Source organism: Struthio camelus, chromosome 2 (genome assembly GCF_040807025.1).
Source record: "Struthio camelus isolate bStrCam1 chromosome 2, bStrCam1.hap1, whole genome shotgun sequence".
Classification (NCBI taxonomy): Eukaryota; Metazoa; Chordata; class Aves; order Struthioniformes; family Struthionidae; genus Struthio; species Struthio camelus.
In genome coordinates, this window is record NC_090943.1 from 823,587 (window position 1) to 842,599 (window position 19,013).

At 67.7% G+C, this 19,013-nt stretch overlaps 2 protein-coding genes and 2 long non-coding RNA genes across 5 annotated transcripts; 1 reads left to right on the plus strand and 3 right to left on the minus strand.

Moving 5' to 3' along the window:
• Positions 1–1,132: 1,132 nt before the first annotated feature.
• LOC138066241 (uncharacterized) lies at positions 1,133–6,846 on the plus strand. 2 transcript variants are annotated; one of them, XM_068933953.1, is made up of 6 exons: positions 1,133–1,534; positions 3,533–3,604; positions 4,155–4,214; positions 4,365–4,481; positions 4,805–4,894; positions 6,491–6,846. In XM_068933953.1, the coding sequence occupies exons 1-6, from the start codon at positions 1,430–1,432 to the stop codon at positions 6,674–6,676; spliced, it is 630 nt and encodes a 209-aa protein (XP_068790054.1). In that variant the 5' UTR covers positions 1,133–1,429; the 3' UTR covers positions 6,677–6,846. The 2 variants fall into 2 exon arrangements, with proteins under 2 accessions (XP_068790054.1, XP_068790055.1); XM_068933954.1 differs by lacking the exon at positions 4,805–4,894 and having other exon boundaries at positions 1,322–1,534.
• A 2,748-nt stretch (positions 6,847–9,594) lies between these two features.
• On the minus strand, positions 9,595–10,368 carry LOC138066243 (uncharacterized). The gene is made up of 3 exons (XR_011139476.1): positions 10,237–10,368; positions 9,906–10,052; positions 9,595–9,735 (listed from the first exon to the last, which is right to left on the minus strand). It is a non-coding gene; the product is annotated as an uncharacterized lncRNA (long non-coding RNA).
• Positions 10,369–10,418: 50 nt separating this feature from the next.
• On the minus strand, positions 10,419–11,955 carry LOC138066242 (uncharacterized). The gene is made up of 3 exons (XR_011139475.1): positions 11,323–11,955; positions 10,923–11,060; positions 10,419–10,560 (listed from the first exon to the last, which is right to left on the minus strand). It is a non-coding gene; the product is annotated as an uncharacterized lncRNA (long non-coding RNA).
• A 204-nt stretch (positions 11,956–12,159) lies between these two features.
• KRBA1 (KRAB-A domain containing 1) lies at positions 12,160–16,228 on the minus strand. The gene is made up of 5 exons (XM_068934183.1): positions 16,177–16,228; positions 15,488–16,039; positions 13,859–14,203; positions 12,526–12,618; positions 12,160–12,340 (listed from the first exon to the last, which is right to left on the minus strand). Exons 1-5 carry the CDS (start codon positions 16,226–16,228, stop codon positions 12,171–12,173), a joined length of 1,212 nt encoding a protein of 403 aa, XP_068790284.1. The 3' UTR covers positions 12,160–12,170.
• Between the last annotated feature and the right edge of the window lie 2,785 nt (positions 16,229–19,013).

Consider the following 19,013-nt stretch of genomic DNA (forward strand, 5'->3'; position numbering starts at 1 on the left):
AGTAGTGCCCTGACTGCTTTGCGGGGCCATGCTCCCCCATTTCCATGGGCACGGTGTCTTCTGGCCCCATCTTTCCCTCCCGGTCGGTATAGCACCTAGACGAGTCCAGCTTGCAGCTACTTCCCAGTCCCTCGGAGTGAAGGCGCATTTCCCTGATGCTGGAAGCAGGGGCTCCCGCTGCTTGTTTCGTGGGCAGTGTGCCCAGAGTCCGTCCCCAGTGTCCACAGTCAACCGTGCAAGCACGCCCTGTCCGTGCTGGATATACACTAACCACACTGCCAACACTCGTTACTGTGAGCTATTTCTTTATCTTCTGAAATGGTCTCACGCTTTGTAAGTGCAGGCAGTTCCTGCTGCCCCCTTCCCTGGTAGCCGTGTGCTCACTGCACAGGGGCTCCATTGAGCTTACATCTTTTTCTCCTCCCTTTTAAAAGTATTGCTTGCATCAGGATTGGAAGTTGAGCTCACGACCTGTTATTGCCTTTCCATCCTGCTCAGGAGAAGCAGCAACCGGAGCAGAGCTGGGGAGAGACAGCAGCTTCTGGGAAACTTGCAGGGAGAAGTGATGTACCTTAATAGAAGGGGGGAAAAAAAATTGAGATGTGAAAGATTGTACGTGGAGAGGCAGTCTTCCGAATGCCAAGGCAAGGAGATGCCACGAGTGACGACGGACCAGAAGATCCCAGGTGAGGGGTGCAGCAATGCCAGGGTGCCTGTACATTACTCCAGGAAGCCTCCCAAGGCCTCTGCAGCATGGGAAAGGTCCAGGCGGAGAACTCGTGGGTGCCATCAGGCAGCGCCTGTGCTGAGGAGAAGCTGGAAAAATGTCAGCCTGAAGTCATTGCTCCCAAGAGCAGGCAACATGCCCTGAATCCAGCCTCCCTGGCCTGATGCCGCTGCTGTGGCTTCACGCCTGGATGAGTACCAAGCAAAGGGCAGTTTGGAAAGCAGACTCGCCCTGGCCTTGCTGCTGTACAGGCCTTTACAGACCCCTGACTGGGGGTGGGGGAGCGGTCGCCTGATGCTCAGGGCTGCAAACGTGGGATGAAGATATGGGAAAGTGCCAGCAAGCCCTGGGAGAGGAGGAGCCCTGAGACAGCACTTTTGGGGAGATGTTTCCTTCCAACAGATCCAAACTGAACCTTTGCAATAGTGGAGGGGGATCTACCCCATCCCCACCTCTCCCAGAGCTTGTCCTGCAGGGAAAGGCCGTGTCCACACTGGCACATTCCCCCCCCGGCCCCACGTGCTGCAGCACTCCCGTATCGACCGGCAATGAACAGCCTGACACCGAACTGGGCACTCGGAGCAGGCCTCTGACCGCTGACATCACACGGCCAAGGTCCAGGCGGCGAGCACCACAGCAGCAGCCGAGCCCCCACCAGCACCTCCTGACGCCCGTGCTCCCCACGCCACAGCCGGCAGCGCCATGAGGCTGGGGCTGCTCTGCACCTTCGCTGCAGCCTTCATGGCCATGGCCAGAGCTAACCACGGGGATTTGAAGAAGGCGAAAACCGAAACCCGGGAGAAGGAGGTGCGTTGTGGTTATTTCTGGGGAATAACAGACAGGCCCAGACAGGAGGGGAGGGAGATTGGAGGGAAAGTGCCCTGAAAAGGGGCACAGCTGCCCCACCTGGGTGGCTCCAGTTGCGGGAAGCAGAGCTCGGCTTCCTGCTCACCCGGGATGGGACATGCCCAGCTCCACGGCTGCCTGCTGGGTCAGTCAACGGCTGGGTCAGACAACGGCCGCAACACAGGCCTCTGGGTACCCCGTCTCTGCGTGCTGGACGCTTTCTCAGCCTGGAGGATTTCTGTTCCCCAGGAGCAGATTTGGCCGCCCGGTGCAGCGTCCTCGTGGGGCTGATGCTAGGAGGGCTCTGCCATTGCCGACTCGGTGCGGCGGGCACAGTCCCTGCCCCAGCGGGACGCGTGCTGCTCGGCCATCAGCACCCCACGCAGTTTGGTGATCAGCCCTTCAGAGCCCCCAGAAATGTCCAGGTTAAAGCCCACGAGAGCAGCTCTGTTGGGGAAGAGCAGGCGACGTCCCCTGTGGTCCCATGCTCCTTCTCCCTTGCGTGGCTCCGAGTGAGGGTGGCCTGAGGACGGGCTTGGAGCAAGAAGCACTGCCAAGGTCCAGCCAAGCCCTTCACTCCCGACCGTCCGATGCCACAGGAGCACATAGTCCCACCCAGCCATCGGCTTTCTGGGACGCCCCGATGTGTTTGCTCTGTGACAGCCCCTTTCGCAGCGGCAGGGCTTGCACAACCGGCAAACATTTCGTCAGGGCAGGGCTCAGCAGGGGGAGGAGGGATGCAAGCACCAGGTCCGGCGAGTCTTTCCCCACTGCCGGCCGTGCCACGCACGTCTCAGGCTGAGCACGGTTCGTTTGCTGCTGCTGCACCTCGGCACTGCCCTTCAGCATTCCCTGTCCTGGATGCGGCCGGGCAAGGATGGTGTGGACTGCGAAGTGATGTGGGAGCCTGGCACAGCTTCCTGGCAGTCGTATTCCTGCCACCTCCAGTGTTTCCAGGCCAGTGCATCCCTGAGGACTTTGCAAACAACCTGCTCTTCCAACCCTGCATTCCCGCAGAGAGCTGCCAGCATCGCCAGGTTGTCAGCTTCTGTCACCGCATGGCCAGCAGGACACAAGCTGTCCTGGCACGGGTCAGGGAGACGTGGGGAGTTTGGAGCACAAGTTGTACCAGAATGGGGTGACGGCTTTACTAAGGGAAAGCACCAATGAGGATGGTGGCTCCGAACTGCCTCTGTGCACAGTCACAGGGTCTGGACTTCAGGCAGGAAGAGCCATAGGGAAAGTGCAACACATGGAGCCATGCTGAGAGTTGGCAAATCATCCGGAGGCATAGTGTCCAGGAGCAACCTACCGCTGAGCACGGAGACAAAACCAGAGAAGAAAAGGTCCTACAGAATGGCAGCTCCTTCTTCTTACCCCAAGGAAGTGTATCAAGAAATGTGAGGAGCTCAGCAACGAGCTGGTGTTCCTCTGCAGTGAAAATGCCACAGGGATGGGAGTAAGGTGACAGAGGCAGGAGCCAGGGCCAGAGCAACATAACTGAACTAGCCGCGTGTCTCTCTTGGTCATGCAAGAGCCGGGGGAAAGGGGCACGCACCGATGGAGAGCAGTGGCAAGGCCAGGAATGGGAAATGAGGGTGAGCACAGGTCATATTCAAAAAAACAGCACAAAACACATCCTGCAAATGAAGTCGCTAGTAGCAGAGCACCAGGGGAGAAGCTGGGGAAAGGACTGGGCACCCCTGGGCATCAGCTGGTGGGATGAATCCTGCACCGGTCCCAGGGATTAGGGTAAATGGGACCTTGGAGGCCATTCCCACCTTGGGCTCCTGCTCCTGCAGGCACTCCCTGCCTGGACCTTCCTGCCCGAGTTGGTGCTGCTCACCCTGGCCTCCTCTTGAGAGCTTGGTGCATTTACTCAGGAGGCAAAACGACCCCACGCAGACCAGGCTTTGGTAACGAGGGTGACTCCAGCTAACCAGGTCTTCATCTCCTCAGGTGGGGACGAGCGGCATGGGCAAGCGCCGGCCCTACAGACCATGCTCTGGGTGCTTCTCCGTCCTGAGCGAGGTGAGCAGGGAGCAAGCAGTGCCCAAGGGGAGCCCCAGGGAAAGTCGCCACATGGGCTGGAGAAAATAGGTCAGAGGAGGAGGAGGCTTTGTGCTGCCACCCCAGAGGTATCAGGTAGCCCCACAGACGCACACAAAGGCAGCACCGCGAAGAGGGCAGTTCCTCTGCTCAGGATCTCTGGTGGGACAGAGATCACTCGGCTCCTCGGCAGCAGTGAGAGCCCAACGGGGCCGTCCCTATCCGTGGGAACGTGCCAGCGTGGACCTGACCCAGGGTGTGTTCACAAGCCTCCTCTCATGCCCCGTTAGCCTTTGCCTTTTGCTGACAGTCCTTCCTCCCAGGCCAAGCCAGCGCTGGCATCTTCTGCATCTCATTTCACGCTCCGTCGACTTTGCCTCAGGGCAAGCTTAGCGTTGTTGCGCTTGGCCCACTGCTCGTTTTCCCCAACACCCTGTGGGTCCATGGTAAAGGACACCCGTCAGCACTCCCAGGCATGTCCAGCCCTGCAGCAGAGGCAGGATGGCCTCTGCACCTCTCTCTCTTTCTGCAGGAGTCAAATCCTTTGTCCCGAAGCACGAGAGAAGTTGAGGAAGTTCAGCAAAGCGTATGGGTATGTACGCAGAAACCAGAAAAAGCAGAGGGTGAAATGTGCCTCTGCCAGCGTGCAGCCTCTCTAGGACTGCTGTAAGGCAGAAGGCTCTGTGCCAGCCCCTCATCCCTTGATAACTGCACTGAGGTGCACTCCAAATTTTGCCTACAGCCTCCAAAGAGAAAACATGGCAAGAAAAACCCAGAAGGCAGCAGACCTCCCCAAAACCAACCTTATGAAATCAGCAGCGTGGACATCCTCCATGGAGTCAGGAGGAGAGAGCAGCCGGTGAGAGCCCAAACTGCTCGCCAGCAGTGCTGGGGACCCAACACCCCGTCCTCTGCGAGGTGGGGTGCAGATGCAGTGTGCTGGTGCCCTGGGACAGCAGGATGGGGTCTGGCTGCATGGGGCCGAGTCAACCCTGGTCTGCGTGGCATGTAGACCTGCAGCGGGCAGTCCTGTGTGCCTGCAAGTCCTAACGTCATGGGACGCAGTGCTAGGGACAGCAGGAAAGGAAATGTATATGTGTATTTTCCACCTACTGCCAGGTGCATTTTCCCCAGCTTGGGGAAACGTTACAGTTTGGCCTGATGCTCTGCTCACTCCTACAGGGTGAACAGCAGAGGGTCAAGAGAGAAGAGAAGAAACCTTTGCAAGTGCAACCCATGAGAAAACCCAGTAGCTCCTCTGTGATGAGGAAGGTAAATTCAGGCAGAAGTTCAAATTAAGAGCCCAGCAGTGAAATCCCCTTTGGTATTTCCCGGGGAGCAGCAAGGGCCGGCTGCCACGAGGGGAGGGGAGCGGGAGCTGAGCGAGCTAACCAGGACCCAGTCCTGCACCACGTGCACCAGGCAAGCAAGACAGGTCTGGGGACGGCCACCAGGTCCAGCTGGAGGCCAAGCCAGGTACACAAATCAGCAAGTTGGGGTCAGGATCGGACCAAAAGAAAGAAAGAAAGTAGGAAAACAGCAGTAATAAATACTGTGGAAAGCAGGAGGGCTGGACTGTGCTGCAGTGGTCTTCAGAGCCCCAGGGTTTCCACCAGCAGTGGAGACCTCGGCGGTGCTGCAGGTGAGGGGAGGCGCTGGCTTCCCCTTGTCTGCTCCCTGCCCCACCAGTGCTCAGTGCTCCCAGCATGTGGATGAAGCTAGAGGTCAGGAAAGAAAATAAGATTTGTCTGTTGTGGGCCAGTGGGGAGATGGAGATTTGCACACACGAGCAGCTAGGCTATAAATGAGCTCTGGAAGAGCAAGAAGGGATAATTGTCACTTGGGATCACCATGGTTTATTCTGGGCCTGATGTCCCACTGCAGAAGCAGCTTTTTCCATGCAGAGATTGCCATGCGTTCACCCCAGTCCGCCCTGTGCCACGAGCCCTTTGCACAGCACCTTCCTGCACGATGCAGAGGACGCCTCTGGGCTTCACTTTTCTGCCCCTTTCTGCTCAGCACAGCTTCGTCTTTCTCTGCCTTCAAGCCTCTTTAAGCTCCCGCTGCCTGTAAACCACCCCCAGAGCCTCTCCTACCCGCCTTTGCACAGCAGCAGCCGCGGCCATCCTCCTCCTGCGACACGAGGCCGTTCCCAGGAGCCGGCCGGGCAACGTGAGCCCTGCATCCCCTGGCGGTGCCCCTTCCGCCCTTCTCCTGCAGCCTCTTTCAGCCGTTCTGAGAGCGGTTCGGCTCCCTGCTGCACCCCCCTTGCCGGTGCCACCTGGGGACACAGCCCTGGCGTCCCGCTGCCCGGCACGGCGGCTCCTCGCCCGCGCGGACGCCCCGTGGCTCCCCCGGGCTGGGTGCTACGCGACAGCTGGGCAGGTGGCTGGGAGCTTCCTGCAGCACCATGGGCACCGTGGAGCAGCGAGGTCCCCAACATGCATGTCCTCCACAAGCAGCCAGCACCTCGGTCCCGCACAGGAGCGCGGTGCTGGCGCGTGGGAACCCGCACCCGGGGAGGAGCGGCAGCAAATGCTCCTTGCTGCAGGAGCTGCACGGAGGGACGGGGCATCGGGTGGCCCCAGGGGGCACAGGGATGCACCAGCCCCTCACCTGGGTGCAGGGTGTCCAGCAGGGCAGCGACCCGAGTGCTGCATCCCCAGAGGGAAGGCTGCTCCAGCAGGCGCGAGGTGCGGAGCTGGGAACGGCTCTTGTCCGAGTCCTCGGTCACCGGCCCAAGCCGGGAGCTGCTGTGGCCGGGGCTGCTCCGATGCTGGACCTGCCGAGCGTGGTGCCGGGGCCAGGGCAGCACTGGGGCTCTTGGGGAGGTGTCACCCACAGCGGTCACCCCTCTCTGTCTTGCAGGACATGCTGAGCACCCAGACCCCGCGGGAAGACGAGGTGCTGGGGGCAGGATGCAAACCCTCGCCAGGAGAGAGCACTGGCGGTGCCTTCCACTCCGCTGAAGGGGATGCCGGGGACGCCCAGGAAGAGAGCAGCAAACGGGGGCCCCCGGGCCCCCACCGCCGCTCCTGGCAGGGCAGGGGGTAAATCGCCACCAGGCCCCCCCCGCCATCCCGCGCCTCCTCCAGCAGACACGAGTCGGCAGAGCTCGGCCCTCGCGCCCTCCCTGCCCTGCAGCCCACCCGAACCGCCCTGCGGGCTGGGGGCAGCTCCCTCACCTGCTTTGCAAAGCCGCCGAATAAAGCTAATGAGCCGGATTCAGTGGGTGCATTTATCGGGGCAGCTGTTGCAGGACCCTTGGATGGAGAACTGCTGGTCTGCAGGCGTGCCCGGCCACTGCCGCCACCACCGCCGCAGCCCTGCCGTGCCCTGCCGGAGAGGCGCAGCCGGCACGTCCCGCTGCGGTACAGCCCGGAGGCCCCGTGGCTCCAGCGCCATGGTTGGGGTTAGCCTTCGGGCAAGGGCGAGGGGACACTGGCGGGAAAGCTCCTGCCCCCGCAGCCCCATGGCACTTCGGGGCCGGGGGTCTTTGCCCAGCTCGGCCACCTGCGGGGGAAGCACCGCAAAGCCCAGGTTTTGCCAGCTGCTAGGGAATTTGGCCTGGAAACATAGAAAAACCCCCATATTTGGTGCCAGGTCGTCTGTTAATTGCTGGGAGCCCATTGGGGCAGCAGGACAAGGAGACACAGGGTTGTGCACTAGCGCACGGGTTCGTGAATGGGTCGTGAGCTGGAGAGGGTTGGCATGACTCGCGTAAAGCAGCCAGACAGATGCTTACGCTTATGGAGCATTGGTTTGGCTGTTTCTTGCAGTATTTTCCCCAAGACCTTCAGCGAGGGGGTTCAGCGCTGCCAGGCATGCCCTGCTCTCCCCTTCCTCGGCAGGCACGGCCGCCTGCCCTCGCCAGGCTTTGGCCATCGTGGCCGCCCCGGGACGCCAGTGCAGTGCGAGCCGCTCCCTCCGTGCGGGCCTTTTTGGGGAGCGCTGATGCAAAGCAAGCATTAAGGATTTGGGCTGTCTCCACCACTGCTGCAGTTCCCGTATCTGCCCCAAAGTGCCGGTGACCCCCCGGCAGCTCTGAGCAGCTCCCGACAGAGCCATCGGCCTCCAGCACTGGCACTGTTATCCCCTGCTCCCAGCGGCCCGGCATCGCAGGGCAGTTTTTTGCTATTCCTGTGCGTTGCTGCTGTGTTTTTGCTGAACAGTCACGAGTCAGTTATCGTCACCAGCCAGATGCCCTCACATTGCAAATGTCCAGGTGCTTTACATACACTTCTGACCGCCAGGACAAAAGGCTGCATCCCATGATTGGCCCCTGCAGCTCTAGGTTTGCTCCCTGCAGCCCCAGATTTGCTCCTGCAGCCCCATGTTTGTTCCCTGCATCCCCATGTTTGCTTCTGCAGCCCCGCATTTGGCTCCTGCAGCCCCAGGTTTACTCCCTGCAGCCCTGTGTCTGCTCCCTGCAAGCCTAGGTTGGCTCCCTGCAGCCCCATATTTGCACCCTGCACCCTGTGTTTGCTCCCTGCAGCCCCATGGCTCTGCCGACTGCATGAGGACAATTTTTGGATGCTGGCAGGACACTGGGGCCACCAGGGCTGGGACAGGCACCGACATGGCTGGTGTTCCCCTGCACCGTGGCCCCCGACCGCGGGCCAGGCTGGCTCTTGGGGCGCGGGCAGCGCGGAGGGTTCGGGTTGCTGCCCCGGCGAGCCAGCACAGTGCTGCCGGCAAGTACCCGACCGCAGCGCTGGAAAACCTCTTTATCCCTTTTGCCTCTCCTTTTTCGCCACTGATGCTCCCCCATTTCTTCTCTCAAACCCACTGCTGGTTACTTTTACCCATCGGTTCCCCATTTTGCTATGTCCATGCCCCATTTTGGGGTTTCTGGTACTATCCCAGCAATAATCTTGGCTCTACACGGCATCAGCGGCACCGTTGCCCCGCGGCCGTTGGCCTTGCAGGATGTGACTCCGCGGATACCCCCGCGATCGCCTCCCGCTGCCGGGGCGGTTGGGCCACTGCTGGCCTCGCTCCCCTGCGGCCACCCGGCGCCGGCCGCACCGCAGCGCTGGCGGCTCCCCGTGCGCTGCCTCCCACCGCCGGCCGCGTGCTCAGGCAGGAACGGAGACGACACCAAAGCCGCTTTCCCATCGCTGCTTTACTGCGGGGCGCGAGCTCGGGGCACAGGGACACGCACACAAGGGACATCCCCCTCCCCGTCCGGGCCTGAGCCGGCCGCCGGCCAGCCCGCCGCGCTGGCTCCACTCATGCACTGAGCAGCGCAAGGGCTCAGCTCCGCGCAGGATGGAGCATCAGGTCCCGGGAGGAGACGGGAGCGAGCGGGACCTGGGGACGTCTGGGACCTCCCGAAGCCCTGGAGATGCTGGGGAAGGGGCCGAGCGCACCCGCAGCCGCCGCACGGGACCCCGGGTCACCTCCCCGCCGCACCGCCGAGCCCCGGGCAGCCCTCACGGCCCCGGGCAGCCCCTGCCGAGGCCGGCGGCGGCGGCGGCGGCGGCGGCGGCGGTGGCGGCGGTGGTGCAGCCTGGGGTGGGCAGCGGGGACGATGGCCAGGCGGTCCCCAGCCCAGCTCGGGGGCCAGCCGCGCCGCCGCACCGCCTGCAGCAGCGCCAGCTTGTCGGCGAAGCGCGGCAGGGTGAAGAGCAGCGGCCGGGGCCGGGGCCGGGGGGCCGGGCGGCAGCGGGGGTCCCCGCGTGCCCGGCCGGCGCTCTCAATCTGCAGCGGCCCGGTGGCCGCCGGCAGGCTCAGCGCCGCCGGCAGCATCCTCCGCGGGACGGCCACGGCGTTGGCGCTCCGGCGCCGGGAGCGGGTCTCCAGCAGGCGCCGGAGGGAGGCGCGGAGGCGCCCGCCGCCGGCCGCCGGGTCCCGCGCCGCCCGCTCCAGCCGGCGCACGCAGCGCCGCGCGCCCGACGCCTCCCGGCGCACCGCGCCGACGGCCTGCCGCAGGCGGTGCAGCTTCCCGGCCAGCGTGGCGCGCAGGCGGCCCAGCTCCGCTCGCAGGGCCGGGACCTCCGAGCAGCCGCAGCCGCCGCTGCCGCCGCCGCCCGGGGCCCCCTCCGGACCTCTCTTCTCGGGCGAGTCGCCCCCGCCGGCCGCCGCTGCCGGCAGAGCACCGAGCATCCCCGCTGCAAGGCGGAGGGCAGGAGCTCAGCCGGCGCCGCGCGCACCGTGCCGTGCCGTGCCGGCGCTGCCCACCAGCCGCTCCGCGCCCCCAGGAGCGGGCAGGGGGATGGGGCCCCGCGCGCCCCCGCCGGCAGCACCGGCTCTGCCCCAGCCCTGCCGCGGCCCCGGCTACCTTCTGCAAAGGGTCTCTTGGTCCCGGCCGCTGCTCGCCGGGGACACGGGTGCAGCCGTGCACCGCCGGCGGGACAGCCGTCCCCGGGCACATCTGCGCCGCCCGCTCTCGCCGCAGCAGGGAGGCGAGGAGGTGCCGCCGGCGCCCCTGCAGGGACACCCGTCAGCAGGACAAGCGCACCCCACGCGGGCCCTTCCCTGGTGCCGGTCCTGAGCGTGCACAGCACCGCCGGCACGGGCATCCAGCCCGGCTCTGCATGCCCAGGAGCGGCGTGTGCACCCAGCCCAGCTGCACCGGCTGCAGGCCACGCGCGTCCGCGCCGACGGCTCACCTTCTCCGCGCAGCTTGCAGGCGCCCGCGAGGGTGGCCGGCGGCTCGGCGCAGCCCGTGCCGGCTCGGGGGGCAGCGGGGCCGGGTGGCCGGGGGCTGCCCGAGCCGGCCGCCGGCACCCCGCGGCACCGGGCAGGGTCAGCGCCAGCCCCGTGCGTCCCGGGGGCCGGGCGGCAGCCGCCGCGCTCGGGTGCGCCGGGGCAATGCCGGAGCCCGGCCTCCGCTCCGCTCCGCACGCCGGGGGCCCGCGCGCCGCTGCCGGGCGTCCAGCCCGTTATGGCCTCCAGGCACTCGAGCAGGCTGCGGAGCGGGGCCACCGCCGGCTCTGCCCCAGGAAAGGCGAGCGTCAGCCACGGCCGCGGCCGCTGCCTCCCCGCAGGGGCCAGCGCGAGAGCCCGCGCCCGGCGCGGGGCGGCCGCAGCGGGAGCCCGCGCGGGGCCCCGGGGGCTCTTGGCACTGGCCCTCTCTCCCCTGCGAGCTGCTGATGGAGACCTGGCTTTGGCAGCACGGCTGGTCCCACCGAGCGCTGAGGTTGGGGCAGGGGGGCAACACACTCACCGGGCTCCCCCCGACCCGGCCGTGCCGTCCCCGGGGCCGGACCCACAGACCCCCACCCCGGGATCGTCCCGACGGTGCCGGGGGAGGTCCCCAGGCGTGCACGGCCCGAGGAAACCCTGCCGCCCTCACCTGCTCCGGGTCTCGTCCCCGCCGGCGCCTCCGACACCCGCGGCGCCCCGCGTCCCGCGCCGTGGGCACCGCCAGCCCTGGGGGTCACCGTCCCCCAGCTCTCCCATCCGAAGCCGCAGGCGCTGCCAGGACTCGGCCCTGCCAAGCAGAAGGAAGACGTCGTCCCGGCCGGCCGCCGGCACCCGCCTGCGCCCAGGGGCGATGCCGCCAGCGTGCCGGCTCCTCCGGCTCCTTCGGAGCCCGTCACACCGGCGCGTCCTTCCCCGGGTGCCCCACTCCGGCCGCACGGCCCCCCCCAGGGTCGGACGGGCCCCGGCGTGGGCGAAGGCCAGGAGCAGGCACGCCGCCGGGCTCCTCTCCCCCAAATCCCTCCGGCCCGGGACTGCAGCCGCTGTCCTACCGTCCACGCTCGCTCCCTGGGGCTGCCGCCCCAGCCCCGCCGCAGCCCCCACGCCGGCGCTCCCAGGCCCGCTCACGGGGGTCTCCTCCGAGCAGCTCCCCGAGCGCTGGCACGGGGGTCGTGCATCCCCCGCCGGCGCACCTGGGGGAACAGAGACAGGGCAGCTCAGGGATGCGACGTCCCAGGGATGCGACGTCCCAGGGATGCAACATCTCAGGGAAGCGACATCTCAGGAATGTGACATCCCAGGGAAGCGACATCCCAGGGATGCGACAACTCAGGGAAGCGACATCCCAGGGAAGTGACACCCCAGGGATGCGACAACTCAGAGATGCGACATCCTGGGGATGAGACATCTCAGGGATGCGACATCCCAGGGAAGTGACATCCCAGGGATGCGACATCTCAGGGAAGTGACAACTCAGGGATGTGACATCCCAGGGAAGCAACATCTCAGGGAAGCGACATCCCGGGGATGTGACAACTCAGAGAAGCGACATCTCAGGGAAGCGACATCCCAGGGAAGCGACATCCCAGGGATGCGACAACTCAGGGATGCGACATCCCGGGGATGAGACATCTCAGGGATGTGACATCTCAGGGATGCGACATCCCAGGGATGCGTCAGCTAAGCTTCTGGCCAGCCCAGCCCTCAGTCCCGCGGACGGCACCGCCCCAGCCTGCAGCTCCCAAACGCCCCAGGGTTTGGCAGCTCTCCCTCCTGCTCCAGCATCCTGCAAACCTCCAGGTGGGGGGGGACCCCCAACAACCTCCCCTCGCTTGCACTTTGCAGCAGCCCCCGGCATTTCTGCAAGCCCGTCCCGCTCCTCCCCCCGCCCCGGCTCGGCTCAGCCACTTCGATCCTCCCATGAAGGCCGCGCTCCTGGGGTATTTTTGGCCAGGCTCCCCTTTGCAGCGGTCTCACCGTCGGCAGGCGCCGGGCGGGCGCCGGCAGCCCCCGCGATGGCCCGCAGGCACCTCTCCAGGCCGCGGAGCGGGCAGTCCCCCGGCGTCGCTCCTGCGCACAGGGACGGCGTGAGGCCGGGCGGCGCGGGAGGCACGGCTCCTCCGGCCCCATCCTGCCCCGTCCCCGTCGCTGCCCCTGCAAAACGGAGCCGCCAGGGCCCGCCCGCGGGCAGGCTGCAGGGACGGCACACGGCCGAGCATCCTCCCGGCGCCCTCGGTTCCCGGCCCCCGGCTCACCTCCTCCTGGGGGGCTCTGGTGCTCGTTCGCCACAGAGCCGCGCGCCGGCTCAGCGCCGGGGCTGGATGTGGCCGCAGGGCCCAGGGCTGTGTCTGCGCAAAGACGGAGCGAGTCGGGGGGATCCCAGCCCTTCCCGAGTCCCTGCAAACCCGCGCTGGTGGGAGCCGGGGTGCCGGCACGGGGTGACGGCCGTTCCCCCTCGGGCAGATTGACCCTCGAACCCGCCGAGCACCACCGCGGCCGGCTGAGCCCTGCCACGCTCGTGTCGCGGGCCGCGCACCCGCCGGCTGCAGAGGGGCCGCGGTCCCCGGGCCCCGGCGTGCCGCTGGCAACGGCCGGCCGGGATCGGCCCGGCGTCGGGGCAGCGATGCCCCCCGGCAGCTCAGCAGCCCTTGCAGGGGGCTGCAGGCCACGCGCCCGGCTGCAGGCAGGAGAGCACAGGCCGCGTGACGTGACCGCCGGCCGGCAGGCACGTCAGGTAGCGGGGGCCTCCTGCCCCCGCCCCCCCGCCAGGACCCGGACCCCCCCAGGGATGCACTGGAGACTTAACCCCCCCCCCCAGGGATGCACCAAGGACTGGACCCCCCCAGGGATGCACTGGGGACTGGACCCCCGCCCAGGGATGCCCCCAGACCAGACCCCAGGGATGCCCCCCCACACCACACTCCCCATGCATGCCCCTGGTGACTGGACCCCCCCACCCCATGGATGCCCCCGGGGACTAGGACCCCCCCCCAGGAATGTCCACAGGGACCAGACCCCCCAGGGATGCCCTTTGGACCAGACCCCCCCCCCCGGGACGCTCCTACAGACCGGACCTCCCCCAGGGATGCCCCCAGGGATCAGATTCCCCAAGGATACTCCCACAGACCAGACCCCCCCCAGGGATGCTCCCACAGACCGGACCCCCCCAATGATGCCCCCAGGGACCAGACCCCCCCCAGGGATACTCCCAGGGACCAGAGATGCCTCCCAGGGACGAGACGTCGCAGGGATGTCCCAAGGGACCAGACCACCTGGGATGCCTCCTGAGCCCTGGACCCCGCAGAGGTGCCCCCAGGCTCCGGCCCCACGGGGATGCCCCCGGGAACCAGCCCCACGGGGACTGGACCCTACCAGCTGCCCTTGCTCTCCAAGGGGGCACCCACCCATGCGGGGCACCAGCGCACACCACCCCGCTCCCTCCTGCCCCGGCCCACGCTACGAGGGGCTGCAGCCGCCGGGCCCTCCTGGAGCGCCAGCGCAGCGCGAGGCAGCGAGGAGCATCGCGGGTGGGCACCCGCCGCGCAGCTCCCCGTGCTGGGGACCGTCCCGGGCTGTGACTGAGCCCACCTTCTGCAGCCCAGGGCACTGCCAGCCTGCTCGGCCCCCGCTTCCCCCCGGCGGTGCCGGCAGAGGAGACGCTGTGCGCAGAGATGCTGCGTCCAGAGATGCTGCACGTGGAGATGCTGCACCCGGAGCTGCTGCAGGTGAAGATGCTGCATCCAGAGATGCTGCACGTGGAGACGCTGCATGCGGAGACGTTGCACGCGGAGACGTTGCACGCAGAGACACTGCGCGTGGGTCTGGGGCAGCCCCCTCCGTCTTTGGGCAGCTCCGGGCAGCAGCTCCTGGGACTGCAGCAGGGAGCAGCTGTGGTCGAGGCCACTTGCAAGGCCCACGGAGAGCCGGATGAGCCTGCAGGGCATGTTTCGGGCAAGCTCTGGCCCCTCCTCTTGGCATGGGGCTCTGGCTCACCCCGAAGCCGCTCTCGCGTCCCACACTCCCCCAGCACAGCCACGGGTGGGCACCAGCAGGATGCTGCATCAGGGTCAAGCGCTGTGCCCTGTCACCCGTCCTGCTTGGGGGGCAGTGACACCCCGACCCCTGCAACCACTCCAGCACCAGCCCCCCAAGGGCCACGCGGGCAATGCCCAAACCTCAGCAAGGTCAGCGAGGGTGGCGGACATGCAGCTCCCTCCCGCCACCTCCGTGGAGACAGCCGTGCCCATCCCAGCACTGCCACGGTGTGCCACCACCGTGCTCGGTTATGCCCCACCACGCCAGGCCGTGCTGTGTCGTACCACAGTGCTGCGCCACGCCAGGCTGTGTTGCACAATGCGATGCCATGCTGCACGCCATGCCGTCCCGGCCTGCATGATGCCATGCCGTGCTGCACGATGCCGTGCCATGCTGTGCTGCATGATGCCATGCTGCGTGAGCCTGTGCCATGCTGCACAATGCCATGCCGTGCTGCATGTTGCCATGACTTACTGCATGATGCCATGCCACGCTGTATGATGCCAAGCTGTGCTGCATGGTGCCACGCCGTGCTGCATGATGCCATGCCATGCTGCATGCTACCATGCTATGCTGCATGATGCCAAGACATACTGCATGATGCCATGCCCTGCTGCATGAGGCCACGCCGTGATGATGCCATGCAATGCTGCATGATGCCAAGCCGTGCTGCATGATGCCACGCCGTGCTGCAGGAGGCCAGGCCGTGCCATGCCGTGCCATACCTCTGGGGCAGCCTCTCCAGGGCGCAGAGCCAAGGCCCGGCTGCTCTGGCTCCTGCGTCCGGCCGGAGGCGGGGGCCCAGCTCGCTGCCGGCCCGGCCCAGCCCGGCCCCCTCCCCACCAGCTCCTGCAGGCTCCGCAGCGGGGAGCTCTCCGGCCACCCTTCTGCTGGAGCTACGGAGAGCAGCCCCTGTCACCCTGACCGCCCCGGGGCCCAGGCGTCCCCGAGCGCTGCAGCAGCGTCCACCTCGAGCCGGCAGGACCCCGGGCGCCGCCGCGACGCGCCCCGCTCCCGGCCGTGCTGCCAAGCCGCCTGGGCGGCCAGGAGCGGGGTGCAGCCACCATTGGGGTGCAGCCCCCTCCCACGCTCGGGCACCCCGCGCTGCTCCGGCGGCAGAGCGGAGGCCCCACGCGGCAGGGCAGCGCGGCGTCTCGGCCCCGGCATGGCCCCGGCACTCACCGGGCTCCGCGCCGGCCGGCGAGCCGCCGAAGAGGAACGCCGGGATTTCCTTCACCAGCCGCAGCAGGGCGCCGAGGGGGAGGCGGCCGGGGGGCCCGGCATGCGCCCCCCGAGCCCGCCCGCGGCCGCCCCGTCGCCGTCCTCGCCGCTCGCGTGTCCCGCCGCGCCGGGGGTCCCCGTCGGCGCCGCCGCGGCCAGGGGCCGGCTCCCCGCCTGCAAACGCGGCGCCGTTGCGGGGCGGCGAGACCCCGGGGGCGGCGTCCTCCGTGCCGTGCCGCCGCCGCTTGCAGCAGCCGGCCGGCGTGCGACCGAGCCCCGCCGGCGTCTCCGAGCGGCCCCGACCGAGCGAGGCCAGCAGCCGGGACGTGCCCTCCGTCACCTCCCGGTGCAGCTCCTTCTGCCACTGCTGCAGCATCGCCCACTCCTCGGCGGAGAACCGCACCGCCACGTCCTCGAACGTCACCGGCGCCTGCCGAGAGACGGCGCGCGTCATGCAGCAACGGCCCCGCGCTGCAGCCGCCGCGCGCCCCGGCAGCGCCGCGGGGCGATGGTCTGGGGGCCACAGCGCATCAGCACACGTTGTCCCAGTGCACTGACACGCGTTGTCCCTGTGCACCGACCCGCACCAGCCTGGTGCACCGACACGTGTTGTCCCGGTGCACCGACACTCATCATCCCAGGACACTGACACACATCGTCCCGGTGCAGCAATATGTGCCGTCCCAGCGTGCTGATACGCATCGTGCCGGAGCCTGGGAGCAGCTCATGCCCCCCCCAGGCCCCTGCCGGGCTCATCCTGGCTGCCTGTGGGCAAGGACGGACGGAGGGCAGCCCCTCCGGCAGAGCCCCTGCGCTGCAGGACTTACCCCTCTGGCAGGAGAGGTCAGAAACAGGAGCAGACCAGAGGAGGGAGATCATCCACCCGGGGCCAAAATTAGCAAATGAGGGTGTAAAATCAGCAAAGCAGCAGGGACAGGGTAACCGAGAAGCAGCTTGCTCATTCAGAAGGAGGAAAAAGAGGGTCTGGGGTAAAGCAAAGCACGTCTTCAGGGCTGTTCGCGCTCCCCGATGGTGCGGCAGAGCCAGCCGACAAACCACGCGTGTCCGTGGGACCCCAGGGACGCCGTCGGCACCGCTGCAAGGGGACAGCCGGGACCAGAGCCGCCCTCCCCAGCGAAAGCTCCTCGAGGAGGACGGCGGGGGGAGCTCGGCCCCGCTGGCCCCTCGGCAGCCGTCCCGGCCCGGCACTGCCCGACGGCTGCAGCCGAGCCGCGGGAAGCTCGCGCGGCGGCGGCGAGAGCGCGGGAGCCGGCCGGCGCTCGGGCCGAGGGAGGCAGCGGCCGGCGACCTCGGGATCGGTTCTGCCCTCCCCGGCCACCACCCGCCCGAGCGCGTTTGCTGCCTGCCGAAGCCGCTGCGCTGACGTGATGCGAGCGGGCAGGTGTTGCCACGCTGCCTTCGTTAGCAAACAAAATCAGCTACTGATAGAGGCCCTCGCTGCCGAGCGCCAGCAGGAATCCCGGCGCGCGGATGTGCCTTCCTGATGCCGCGCTCGCTTCCAGCACCGCTCACGCGAAATTTCGGGGCTCGCGCTCCATCACCGTTCCGGATGCATTTGGAAAGCCGTCAATCACGGCTCCTCGCCAGACCCGACCTGCGATGATTGCCCTGCCGAGGCCCAGGACGCAAAGCCCCTCGCCCCTGCCGCCCCGGGGCACTCCGGACACCTCCCCGCACCGGGGCGCTTTGCAGGAGCGGGCAGCGGAGCGCCCTGCCGCGGGAACCCGGCACCCGGGGCTGCGGCCGGGCGCCCCCCGGCAGGAGCCGGCACCCGGGGCCGCGCACCGAGGCACGGCCGCGGGGGAGCCCCCGGCTGCCGCCCTGCCCGCGCGGCCGCCGCCGCGCCGTCCTCGCCCCGCGCAGGTGTCCCAGCACAGCCTCGCGCCGTGCCGCTCGCCGACGCGTCTGTGTGCGTTTCACGCTCCCTCGGGGATGACGTGACATAACGTGGCCTGACACCCTGATATTTGCGGCCGAAGTAACTTTGTCAAACCTTTAATTGCGCGCGCTGGCTGGGCGGGTGCCCTGCGCAACGTGTGATCGTTGCTCGCGGCTCCCTGGCACCCTGGCTGTCCCGGTTACATCAATTATGCAAAGATTTGCCAAGAAAACATTTCATTTCGGGGCCGGGGGGGGGGGGGGGGATTTGCCGTCCTTCCACAGCGCTCACCCAAGGGTCTTAGCACAGCGGGGAAGGACGACCGGCTCCCGCTCCCAAACCCCGCAGCAAGGAGGCAACTCTCACCGCAGCCGATGCACGGCCGCCCCGTCTGTGGTTTCCGTCGGCGCAGAAACGCAGGAGCCGTGCGGGACGGCGGGCACAGCCGTGCCCGGCACGCGGCCGTCCCGGCAGCGAGGCAGCTCGCGCCTCCCCGGCGCAGCGCAGACCGAGCTCAGCGCCCACCGCTCTCGCCCGCAGCAGCCGCGGCGCTGACCCCCCCTCCCTGGCCCCTGGGGCACTAAGCACCCTCCAGCCCGGGGAGGGGGACAGGGGGCTCCGGGTGTCCGCGGAGGGATGGTGCAGACAAACATCCCTCCTCGGCCGGCAATCAACTTGCTCCGAGCAGGGGATGGATGAAGGCCAGCCCCTAATTCACGGCTGCAGCCCTCACGTCTAGGGCTGCATCCTGGCTCACAGCAGCCGCTCGGCGCGCCGCAGGCTCCTGGCCGGCCCTCGGCAAGCCCCGCGCATCTCCCCCCAGCCTGCCCCTAAACATGGGTGCGTTGTGCACGCACCCAAAAGGTTGCACCAGGCAGAGAAAAGGCAACGGCGAGTAAGAGGGTCTCTCCAAGCCCGCCGGTGGCCAGGCGCAGGCTCGGAGGGGCTGCGCGAACCTCGCTGCCTCCGAGAAGGTATCTCCTCCGCTGGGCGATTTCGGACGGGCGGGCGGTCTCCCGGCCACTCTCCCCTCGTCCTCAGCGTCGCCCCCCGGGGGGGGGGGCGGGTCGCTCCGCATCCTGCTGCCCGCCAGCAGGGCCCCCCCGGCCCGGCCCCGGCCCCCGCACCCCCCGGCAGCCGGCCCGGCCCCGCTCGCCGCCCCCCGGCCGCGTCCCGCCGCTGCTCCTACCTGGGCAGCCGAGGCCATGGTGCGGCCGCGCTGCGCTCCCGGCGCCGCTGGGTACCGGCGGGGAGGGACGGGGAGGAGGAGGCGAGGATGGATGGGGAGGGACGGGGGGGAGGAGGTGAGGATGGACGGGGAGGGACGGGGGGGGAGGAGGTGAGGATGGACGGGGAGGGATGGGGAGGAGGAGGTGAGGATGGACGGGGAGGGATGGGGAGGGAGGAGACGAGGATGGACGGGGCGGGACGGGGAGGGAGGAGGTGAGGATGGACGGGGAGGGACGGGGGGGGGAGGAGGTGAGGATGGACGGGGAGGGACGGGGAGGGAGGAGGTGAGGATGGACGGGGAGGGACGGGGGGGAAGGAGGCGAGGATGGACGGGGAAGGACGGGGACAGATGGGACA